Genomic DNA, 11,946 nt, shown 5'->3' on the forward strand with positions numbered 1-11,946 from the left:
TGTAAGGTTCACGTCTGAGGCCACAGATGAAGTAAGTAGCAAGTGCGGCTCGGAAGCCTTTGTCCGTAGCCCCAGGAAGAATCCGCCAGGCTTCTTCCTCGCCCTGCGAAGGCCTGTGGGGCTGCCCTTCCGGGTGGGCTCGCAAACGGGTCGACCCAGCCGTTCTTTGGGCTGGGGCGGCGGTAGGCGTGGGGAGGCCTCCCTAGCAGGGCTGGTTGGAGCGCCAGGGCAGGGAAAGGGGAAGTGGGCCTCGGCGGCTGGGGGTGAAAAGGGGCGGAGATTGCTGCTTTGTGAGGAAACAATTTGCAGAGGCCGCCAAACCGGCGGTCCGCCGGCCGGACCCTCCGCGAGGCACCGGCAGCAGCCCAAGCTACGTAGCACTCCAGTTCCGTCAGGGCCGAAGCGCACCCCAACATGGCCGCCGAACGGGAGTTCCGGGGCCGCGGCCGCGACTCCGGGTGACGCAACGGCGGCGGGTTGCATCAGCCCGCGCCCACGTGCTCGGCCCGTCCCTCCGCCCACGGATCCGGGCGCTGATTGGGCCACGTTAGGGCCGTGACCTCCGCCTCAGCCAATGGGAGGCAGCCACAGAGCGTTCTCGCCGCAGAGCCCTAGTGCGAGGTGCCTATAAAAGGCTCCCGAGGCGGGGGCGCGCGTCCCAGAGGCGCGTACGGTCGTTGCGGAGGTTGCGGGGCGGCTGCGACGCCGCCCGCCTGGCATCTCAAGAGCGCCGCGGAAGCCCCAAGCGCCGCCGACATGGAGGTCGAGCCCGAGCCCGAACCTGAGCCCGTCACGCTCCTGGTGAAGAGTCCCAACCAGCGCCACCGCGACTTGGAGCTGAGCGGCGACCGCAGCTGGAGCGTGGGCCGCCTCAAGGCCCATCTGAGCCGCGTCTATCCCGAGCGCCCGGTGAGAGGGGCCCCCGACTCCCGCTGCCAGCGCCCACTCCCGGCCCCGCTGTCCTCACCTAAGCCCTCCTTGCGTCCGTCCCCCCTTCCCCTACAGCTTCTCTTCTCCCTTCGCCATCTCTCCCCCGACGGCTGGCCCTCACCCGCTCACCTCCCCTGGCTGGGGTCTCCCCGTTCCCTGTCCTACCGCTGTAGGCGCCGCCTCGCCTTGCCCAGTGGCCGTCACCTCCACGTCCTAGGCCACCGTCGTCTCGCCTTCCCCTGTCACCTCGCCTCCCGCTGTACCCCAGCCCCTCTCCTCGCCCCCTCCCCCCAACCCGGACCACTGCCCCGTCCCGTAGATCTGGCTTCCGGCCTTAGCCACGCCGCTGAGACAGCAGTTTGACCTTGGGTGAGTTATTTCACCCTCCTAGCCTCAGTTTCCCCGAAAAGACAGGGCGACTAGGTGTTCCGCATTAGGAATGCATCCACTGGATAGAAGCGAGGACACGGAAATGGTTGGAAGTGAATTTTCTGAATGCAGCGTGTCGGTGCGGAGCGGAGGAGGCTCCCTGGGCCAGTGCTAGGGAGCCATGGTGAGCGCCCAGGGAGTGTGTACTTAAGGTCCCACGCCCAGGAGCGAGACGTGGCCTTTCCCCGCCCTGTCCACCTTCCGCCCGGGGCTCCTCCCTGCCGCGCCGGACTCCGCAGCCTTTGCCTAGTCCCAGGGAGGAGCCCCTGGCGCTTTCTGGGTAGAGTGAGTTAGAAGGGAAGCAGGCGGCAAGAGTCTTCCTGAGTCTGCGTTTTAAGACTTCGGCCCCTCAATTAGACTTCCTCGCTTTGTTTTGGTTGACACATCTGTCAACATCACCCTTAGCACCGCCCTCTCTCCCCACCACGTGATGGAGGCTGTGAGCTGGACCTTCCTGTATTTACTTTCTATTCTGTCTGATATTATGTAAGTGTCAGCAGTGTGCCTTACTGCCCACAAGTGTAAATCCCCATCAGACCAGAGAAAGCATGGGGACCCCAAAAACACTGTGAAATTGTTCCTCATTATCCGAAGAGTTGCAGTGTGTGGTAGCTCACGGGTCAGGTGGTTTTTGTTCCTGATTTGTTCAAGGTGGAATGTAGAAGTGAGTTTTCCTTCTGACTTACTCTTTTGAATTTTGTGTATTTATCTAATAAGCTTGCATTTCCTTAGCACTCACCTTGGGACTGTTTGTAGTTTCACTGCACCTGCTTCCAAGAAACCAGGTGGCCGTGTTGCTGCGAGAATGGCTGTTAGATACAGCTTGGCGTCTCTCTAGTTGCATCACTTGGTGAAAGGCAGTGTTTTGGAGGAGAGCTTCCCTTAAGGGCTTCCTTGGGTGACAAACATGACTCCTATTAAGTCTGAAGACCCAAAGTTGTAAAAGGTCTCTCAGGTGTGTACATTGGTGCTTAAAAATTATGGCTAGAGAGCACTCAGCATTTGGTTTCTAACCTGAGAAGTCTTACTTTTATAATAGTTTAACGTTATTTTTTTTCAAATGAGCTTTCTAGGTGAAGGCACAGAATATCAAGTGAGCCCTTTAAAAAGGAAAACAATTTAAATTACAGGCACCTATTGATTTCAAAACCTTTACTAGTGTGGAACTCTTTAATGTAGGATCCCACCTCTGCAGTAGCATTTTACAAAATTATGTGTATGGGATTTCCCTATAAAGTCAATCAGAACAGTGGTGAACGCAGTATCCACTTCGGTTCTGTAGTTTGTTTTAGGTGCACAGTGTCAAAAAATCCTGATTTCTGCAGATAAATAGATGTGGTTATTGTTTTGATTGTTTTAAACAGTTTGCTTTATAATCTCCAGCTACTTGGCAGGAGCGGCTTTATTCCAAATTTTGCAAAATTGTTTATTCTGGCATTGTTTGGTGATCACTACCTACTTTGGTATGTGTCATTTGATGCCATTATTTTTAAGTATGGTTTTTAAAGGAATTAAAACTAGATTTTTAAAAATCAGATTTGTATGAAAGTGTGTAGAGTCCCTGTGATTTTGAAATCACTGGAATGGAGGAGTGGGTTTGGAATCTTGACTCTTCAGCAGCAGGTTGACTGTGGACAAGTCAATTTCAGACTTTTCCTCCCTTCACATAGGGATACTAAATCTCACAGGGTTATATGAAATGGTACCTACACACCGTCTTCTCTATAACTGCATTTGTATTTTGGGAAGTCTCTTTGAGAGCTTAATTTAGAATTGCCTTATGTTATCTCAGGCAGTACGAGGTGGTTTTGGTGAAGGCTGACCTTGGTTGGGAGTACTTTGACTGTTGTGTGAGACCAAACCAGGTTTTGAAGTTAGGCCGTAGGATCCCCAAATAAAATTTGTGTTTTTAGTGGCAGAAAGGAATTTCCTTAGGACTTTAAAAGTCAAGTAGTTCGCCGTAGGTTTTGTGGACTAGAGATACTTTGCCATCCTAAATTTATTTGCATGTTAGAAATTCAAAGTTCAGCACTTTCTAAAGGAAAGGTTTGTATATGAGACTTTTGAAAAAATGTTTTCCTGTGATTCTGGGAAAAAAACACACATATTCAAGTTGTTTGTATTAAACAGTTTCTTCTGTATTTGGGAACTTGTGTGAGCTAAGTACTGACCTGTGCTACTCTTTCTTTCCATGACAAGCGTCCAGAGGACCAGAGGTTAATTTATTCTGGGAAGCTCTTGTTGGATCATCAGTGTCTCAAGGACTTGCTTCCAAAGGTACATCATTTACACATTAACTTTTGAATGTTTAAGCACTTACAAGGTTGAATTCAGGTCCTAAAGTACCTCCTTATTACTTTTAGCAGGAAAAACGGCATGTTTTGCATCTGGTATGCAATGTGAAGGGTCCTTCAAAAGTGTCAGAGACCAGTACAAAGGTATGTCTGCTTTTTCAAGATTATAATCATCTGTGTCATTCAGACCCACATGGTAAAAATAAAGGGAGTTGGATAAAACTCTGAAGAGATTTTATTACCTTTTTATCAAGTAAAATTTTGTTTCTCCCCAGTGAGAATAAAGAATGAGAAACTTATCAATACAAGTGTGTGTTTATTATTACAGTAGTAGACTGTATGCCATTAGCGTTGTAGTAGAAGAGTAGAGTTCTACATTACTCTATCTTTTGGGACATAATTTGACCTACAATAGCTGTGTATCCAGATCTCTGAATTAGCAAGGCACTCAAAATGGGTTTTTATTAAATTTAGCACATAATAAATTTCTTCTAAGGAATCACTAATTTTTATAAACCGTACAAAAGTGAATATATTTCCTTTGGAAATTTTTTTTTTTTTTTAATGTTTATTTCTGAGAGAGAGTAACAGAGCATGAGCAGGCGAGGGACAGAGAGAGAGAGAAAGGGAGACACAGAATCTGAAGCAGGCTTCAGGCTTTGAGCTGTCAGCACAGAGCCCTACATGGGGCTCAAACTCACGAACCACAAGATCATGACCTGAGCTGAAGTTGATGTTCAACCAATTGAGCCACCCAGGCACCCCTTCTTTGGAAATTTTCATCATGATTTATTTAATTGGATAGGAAAAGACCACAATCTCTATCAAGTGATCTCTAAAGACCTGCATTTGACAGTCAAAATTGTTTATTTTTCATTTCATGGTGTTAATTTGAATATATAGTAATAATATTCTAATGTAGTGATGGACTCTAAATTAGCATTACAGCTCTATTTCCTAAAACATCTGAACATAGTATAGAACATTCTTTCCTTTAGGTTGCTGGCTGGGTTGTATTTATAAATCTTGTTGGTCAGATTTAGTTTCTTGATTTAGTAAATTTAGCACTGTAGGATCTGTAGAACATTATCAGGATGCTTTCTCACCAGTGATAACTTCATTGGAAGATTTTAATGAAACTACAGCATAGTTATTCTAGGAAAAAATACGGACTTAAAGAATATCTGTATATTGAATTTGGGTTGAACAGATTTCAGAATATTTTTTACATAACACTGCATCTATTCAATTTTGTGAAGTTCAGAGGTCGGGGTGAGGGATATAAGCCATTCACAGCAGAATAATCCTCTCAGTTTGGTTGCAGACTGTTGCATCAGATCCTTTGTTTTAATGTTCATCTTCCACTTATTTAGGTTGCCGAATCCACAGAGCAGCCTGCTGGTCTTCATCAGGGACAGTATCCTGGGGATTCCTCAGGTGATAGCTTAAGGCAAAGGGAGATTCTTCGGAACCTTTCTCCCTCTGGATGGGAGAACATCTCAAGGTGAGTGTCATGATAAAGAACCAGGTTTATACAACATGGATGTGTACCATTTGCGTCAATTTTAAGAATAAAGTGTATTGATAGTATATAGTCGCAGGACTTAATGTACAGAATTTTGCTCTAAGGGTTTCACTTTAAAGATTTTTTATTTAACTCTTCTTAATATGTAGCCTTTTAAGTACATATAAACATAGGGATGCGTGTGTTGACAACGTAGGCATCTCCCCTCCCACATGGAGATGCTTTGCATTGTGCTGACCTCATGATAGGGAATTCGTGCTGCTGCAGAGGAAACAGCTGGTGTAAGCATCTCGCAGCTGCTTTGCTGAGTGGCTTTGTGCTTTGTCTATCATAACAATGGGTGACAAAAGGTGAAAAATTGTTTAAGAAATGCTCTGCCAAGGACTGAGTTGGTGGTGCTAGAAAAAAGATCGTTTCTTTAGAGCAGTTAGAGCTCTAGACTAAATGCTCTGATGTTTGGATTTCATAACTCCTGGAACACCTTATTATGAAAGTTCTTATGAGAAAAAATCATTAACTATGAGTTGAAATTCTATAACCCCTCAATTCCCCTGCTTCCCTTTTCCTACTAGTTTTGAATACTTGATTTTGACAAGTCAGGTCTTTAGGGAATGAGGAGTTGTTTTTTTCTTCATGGAAATTTCAAATACACGCAAAAGCAGAGGGAAGTGTGCAATGAATCTCTGCATAGCCGTCCCCCAGGCCCAATAATGATGAAGGTTTTGCCATGCTTGTTTCATCTATTCCTGTTTTGCTTTTTCCTTTTGCCGTAATTCCCAGACATCATGTCAGTTCACCCCTACATACTTGAGCAAAACCATAGAGTTATCTTGTAGATCTACAATGCTGTTCTCATCAGAGCTACAAAAGCACTTTGTTATGGTCTCATTTCCTTGCACTGCAACTTTTTTAAATGATCAAAACCAGTATTCTACCAAGACCTACTTGAACTGGAATACCATTTTAGAAGCACTCTGGGTAGGGAATTTGGGTAAAAGACTGTCAGCCTATATAAATTGGATAATTGGATAGAACCACTTAAAATTGCCTCCCTTATTCTGGCTATACAGCCTGAGAATTGTGGCCCGTATCTATGTGAATTTCACCTGGATAAAGCTTACCGATTTTATCCAACACGTATTTATTGAATAGTCAATACATATAACTTTAAGGATGCGAGTTAACCAGCAGAGGTGTTGACATAATCCATTCATGATCTTACCATAATTTTTATAGTTTCAGTTTTGCGAATTGCTGCCAAAGGAGTTCACTCTGTTAAGGCACACAAGGCCAAAGATGACACTCCTATGCTCTGCCCTAGGCTGTTTAAGAAACAGGAGTTTGGTGTCAAACAGGTCTCAAATCCAGCATGCTATTTAACCAGCTCAGTGACTTTGTGCAAATCCCTTGTCTTCCCTGAGCTCTATTCAGACTCCCTTCTGTGAAATGGAGGGGATAGCCCCCTCCCCACAAGGTTGTCGGGAATCCAGTGAGGCAACAACCCAGCAGCTTGTAGAGGGCACAAGTGGTCAGAAAGCATGTATGAGTGATGCCACATATACACAGAACTCTGCCCCCCATGTAGTCAGATTTAGGGGTGGGGAGAAATGGCTGTCAGAAGGAAGAGGGAGTTTCCTTCAGGAAAGGCTTTGAGAGAGATGTGGCTTTTTAGAGCTGTCCTTTGAAGGATAAACAGTGGGTTTCGAGCTGCAGTGAGACTCAGCAAATGAAAAATGGGAGTGAGGATCCATCTAGTCTGAAAGGGTCCAGCTTGTTTATACGCCATAGCAACGACATGGCATGAGAACCCAGTGCTGGCCACGGGCGCTCGTTTCTCTGTGGGGTCTGGACCATGGTAGGAGGGCTTGGGCAACACTTTCCGTGCTTGGGTCACACGGGGGCATCGCACAGTAATCTACCATGTAGCTGTCATGGAGTTTTTGTCTCTTTGATTTGAAATCCTTATTGTCATTTAGACTTCATTTATTCATACTAAACCAAGTCAAAACGAGTGTTTTTTAACAATGTTTCGTAGGCCTGAAGCTGCCCAGCCAGCCTTCCAAGGCTTGGGGCCTGGTTTCTCAGGCTATACTACCTACGGTTGGCTGCAGCTCTCCTGGTTCCAGCAGATCTACGCACGGCAGTACTACATGCAATAGTGAGTCCTTTCCCGTCATGCTAGGCACGCCCGGGGTTAGGAATGGAGGAAGGAGTGTACTTTCATCAGTTTCTGCAGAGCTCTGTTCTGTCTGGTTCGGTGGGTGGAGGAGAGTATAAATGATATCCGCTACCTAAATCGTGTGTTAATTCAGGAGTGTTTGTGTCTGTACCTACTTTACTTCCTTTTCAGTATGTGGTAGCTTTAAAGTTTTGCGGAAGGTTTAATTAGTTTTTTTAACACACCATACTTTTATCGTGGCCTTAATGTTTAACTCCAGATGAAATTTACGGCCGGTCTCTCTTAGGAGCAAAAGAGGCATTTATAGATATGACTGTTAGTAAAGAAATTCTTCACTAACTTAAAAGTCAGGTTTTTCATGTACCTACGGACAATTCTTAACGCAGGGTAAAAGACCCTGTGTAAATAAGATCATGAGAAGCACAGTCTTCACGGTGATTTGCTTTCAACAGTGTCTGCCTCTATCATTTTTATTTTAGTTTAGCAGCCACTGCTGCCTCAGGGGCTTTTGTCCCCTCACCAAGTGCACAAGAGATACCTGTGGTTTCTGCACCTGCTCCAGCCCCTATTCACAACCAGTTTCCAGCCGAGAACCAGCCAGCTAATCAGAACGCTGCTCCTCCAGTGGTGGTTAATCCTGGGGCGAATCAAAATTTGCGGATGAATGCACAAGGTGGCCCTATTGTGGAAGAAGATGATGAGATAAATCGAGATTGGTTGGATTGGACCTATTCAGCAGCCACGTTTTCCGTTTTTCTCAGTATCCTCTACTTCTACTCCTCCCTGAGCAGGTTCCTCATGGTCATGGGGGCCACCGTTGTTATGTACCTGTAAGCACATGATTTTGCTTTCCTTTTTTCCCTTAATACAAATTAACACTGCATGGTGACTCAAGCCAAGTACAGGTTTTTCTCTTTTTGAGCAGTCTCAGTCATTGTTAATGGAAGTGTATTTCAATAGCATATCATTCTGGCACTTTCAGTGCAAGGAACTGATGGCTTGTTTGGGCACTACTGAAAACACATCAATCGTGTGTGAATGCAAGGAGAACATTCTGTTTTCTTCTAGATAAGGTACCTGCCAGGCTCATGAACCACAATAATAACGGCCGTTCTGAGGCATGGAAGGGAAAATTGATTTGTTTTGAATAAAAACATGTTTACCAAGCTGCAGCTGCTGCTTTCCAGGATAAAGGTCAGGCACTGACTGTCAGCATAGCTCTAAAGGGCCAAGGAACCTGTACAGACCTGACATTTGGCTTGTCCTTAGCTCAGAGTAGTGGTTCTCAACCAGGATGATTTTGCATCCCCAGAGTGTGACGTTTTTGATTGGCAACTAAGGGGTGGTCCTGCTGTTATCTAGTGGGTAGAGGCCAGGGATGCTGCTAAACATCCTACAGTGCATAGGACAGCCCCCCAGTAAATACCTAGCCCAATACGTCAGTAGTGCCAAAGTTAAGAAACCCTGGCATCGAGTGACATGTCCTTCTTTGTGGTCGAGATTGACAAATATTTCCTCTGTGGTGAAAAAGAATTTTTACTTAGATTTAAAAATCTTGAGAAGTACCTGAATAAAGTAAAAAATACTCATAAATCCAGAATTAATCATTACTAATATTTTGTCATATTTGCTTCAAAACTTGCACTTAATTGGATTTTCCAAATAAAACTTCTAGTCAGTTTAAGTTTTATAGTCTTTAGAATCATATATTTAAGTGATCAAATTTAGGTATTATTATCTTCGGTTATTACATATAATCCCAGTCCTGCCTCTGTGTGTGTGTGTGTGTGTGTGTGTGTGTGTGTGTGTGTGTGTGTGTGTGTGTGTGTATTTATCCCTCCCCCATCCCCCATCCCCCATCCCCCGGTTCAGGTTTTCATGTGTAAAGTTTAGTTTGGATGAGCAAGCATTTATAGAGCACATACTGTGCTGTTAATGTTGCTGGGCATACAGTGATGAATAAGACATAGTCCCCATAGTGACCTTGAAGAAGCTGATGGGCAAGTGAGGAAGTCTAGGAGATGGTGTGACAGAACATCTCTGCAGATCTGCCCGCTGTGAGCTTATAGTCAGAGCACTGCTCTGATTGGAGGAGGGGAGCAAGGGGAACGTTACCTGATCAAGAAGACTCAAATTCTTGAGTAAATTTCACTGTGATTAGCTAAGATGAGCTTTTATGTGCTTCCTTTGAAGGCATCACGTTGGATGGTTTCCATTTAGACAGAGGCCAGTTCAGAACTTCCCCAATGATGGTCCTCCTCATGAAGCTGTAAATCAGGACCCCAACAATAACTTACAGGTAAGGAACTCCCATTGGAGTCCAGCAAGCTTGATGTGAAGTGCCGGGCTCTCAAATCCTTAACCTTTAGATATTTAGCCTCATGGTTTACCATTTCATTAGGCGGAAGTTTCAAGATTTTTTCAAATTTATTCTTAGAGCAGTAGCTATTGTTTTTTTTAATGCTTATTTTGGAGGGAGAGACTGAGCATGAGTGGGGGAGGGGCACAGAGAGAGAGGGAGACACAAAATCTGAAGCAGGCTCCAGGCCCTGAGCTGTCAGCACAGAGCCTGACATGGGGCTCGAACCCACAGACTGTGAGATCATGACCTGAGCCCAAGTTGGACGCTTAACTGACTGAGCCACCCAGGTGCCCCGAGCAGTAGCTATTTTTAAAAAACATTGAATGTGCCATAAAATCCATCAGGTATTTTTTGGCATTTTGCAGTTTGCATTTTGGCATATGTAAATAATGGTTTTTTTAGCACACTGTTTTTGAGTGTTCAGTGGTCTGTAACAATGTGTTCTACCATGGAAACTGCTATTAGATAATTTTTTTTTATTAAAAAAATTTGATGTTTATTTCTGAGAGAGAGAGAGAGAGAATAAGAATGAGAATGGGTGGGGGAGGGGCAGGGAGAGAGGGAGATATAGAATCCAAAGCAGGCTCCAGGCTCTGAGCTGTCAGCACAACCCAACACAGGGCCCAGACTCACAAACCATGAGATCATGACCTGAGCTGAAGTTGAACGCTTAACTGGCTAAGCCACCCAGGCACCCCAGCTAATGGATAGTTAATCTAATTAAGGATTAAGAATATAAGCATGTCTCACAGAATAGATGTCCTAGAGAACTTCCCTAGATTTATAAAGCAGTTTAATGCATAATCCTAAAGGAATTCTTTTATATTATTAACTATCACCCTACTATTACCATTTTTATAATATAAATTATCACCTTGGGTTTCTATTTTTGTTTCTTAACTCAGAATACTGCCAAAATTAGAACATTCAAAGTTAATGAAGTGGTTAACTTAATTCATGAGTTTAATAATAAAGATGTAGTTACCTCATTTCTTTTAATGTTACTGCCAGGAACTTTCAGGACTGTGAGAACGTCACTAGCACGGTTGTGCTGTGAGGCCTGAGAACTCCATCCAGCCTAGGACACCATTCCCTGGGGTCCTGTCTGCCTGGCTGCTTTGAATATGGGGGCAGGGATTTAGTCTGCCCTCTCCTAACATTATTACATTATTTGGTATTTATCAAGGTCCTGATTGTGTTCTCATTGTATTTCATAACTGCAGGAAGGTCCCGATCCTGAAATCGAAGACCCCAACCACCTCCCTCCGGACAGGGACGTACTGGATGACGAGCAGACCAGCCCTTCATTTATGAGCACAGCCTGGCTTGTCTTCAAGACTTTCTTTGCCTCTCTTCTCCCGGAAGGTCCCCCAGCCATAGCAAACTGATGGTGCTTGCTTTCTGGCTGCTGGAGGCCTCGACAGGCGTGGACTGGATCATCTAGCTCCAGCTAGATTTCCTCACCCAGCCATGGCAGTGGCACAGAATTAGTAAAGAACCAACAAGGAGAAGGACATGCTTTTGTGGTCAAGCAAAAGCAGAAACTAAGACGTGAAGCCATGATACAAATTGATGAACAAAAATTTTGCCCAAGGCTTCTCCTGTCTTTATTCTGAAGAGCTTTAATATATACTGTATGTAGTTTAATAGGCATCGTAAGTAGAAGGCATTAGTGTCGCATGCTTATGCCTGAGGAACTTTTCAGATGTGTGTGTCTGCATGTGTGTTTGTACATAGATCTCATAGATGCAGAAATGGTTCTGCTGGTACGATTTGATTCCTGTTGGAATGTTTAAATTACACTAAGTGTACTACTTTATATAATCAATGAAATTGCTAGACATGTTTTAGCAGGACTTTTCTAGGGAAGACTTATGTATAATTGCTTTTTAAAATGCAGTGCTTTACTTTAAACCAAGGGAACTTCGCAGAGGTGAAAACCTTTGCTGGGTTTTCTGTTCAATAAAGTTTTACTATGAATGACCGTGGAAGAGACTCCTGTCATCTTAGCATTTTGCTCATGTCCCTTGTCACTGGAGGGTCAATAGTTGAGTTGCTGACTTGCAAGTAATCTGAATGTTTTGCTTCTTTTTATAAAAGGACTATTTGTACCAATAAAGAATGATAAGGTAAGGCCATGGAAGTTTTAATTTACTAAGAATATACTGTGTTTGTCCCCATTCCCTGTTTCCAGCAGTACTGGCTTATATACTAACCCATCAAACTT

At 44.5% G+C, this 11,946-nt stretch overlaps 1 protein-coding gene across 2 annotated transcripts; it reads left to right on the forward strand.

Annotated features, from left to right (window-relative positions):
* The first annotated feature begins 274 nt into the window (after positions 1-274).
* On the forward strand, positions 275-11,707 carry HERPUD1 (homocysteine inducible ER protein with ubiquitin like domain 1). 2 transcript variants are annotated; one of them, XM_042918760.1, is made up of 8 exons: positions 275-909; positions 3,559-3,636; positions 3,726-3,797; positions 5,027-5,157; positions 7,214-7,336; positions 7,837-8,187; positions 9,551-9,656; positions 10,943-11,707. In XM_042918760.1, the coding sequence occupies exons 1-8, from the start codon at positions 757-759 to the stop codon at positions 11,105-11,107; spliced, it is 1,179 nt and encodes a 392-aa protein (XP_042774694.1). In that variant the 5' UTR covers positions 275-756; the 3' UTR covers positions 11,108-11,707. The 2 variants fall into 2 exon arrangements, with proteins under 2 accessions (XP_042774694.1, XP_042774693.1); XM_042918759.1 differs by having other exon boundaries at positions 283-909; positions 3,723-3,797.
* Positions 11,708-11,946: the final 239 nt, after the last annotated feature.

Source organism: Panthera leo, chromosome E2 (assembly GCF_018350215.1).
Source record: "Panthera leo isolate Ple1 chromosome E2, P.leo_Ple1_pat1.1, whole genome shotgun sequence".
NCBI lineage: Eukaryota > Metazoa > Chordata > Mammalia > Carnivora > Felidae > Panthera > Panthera leo.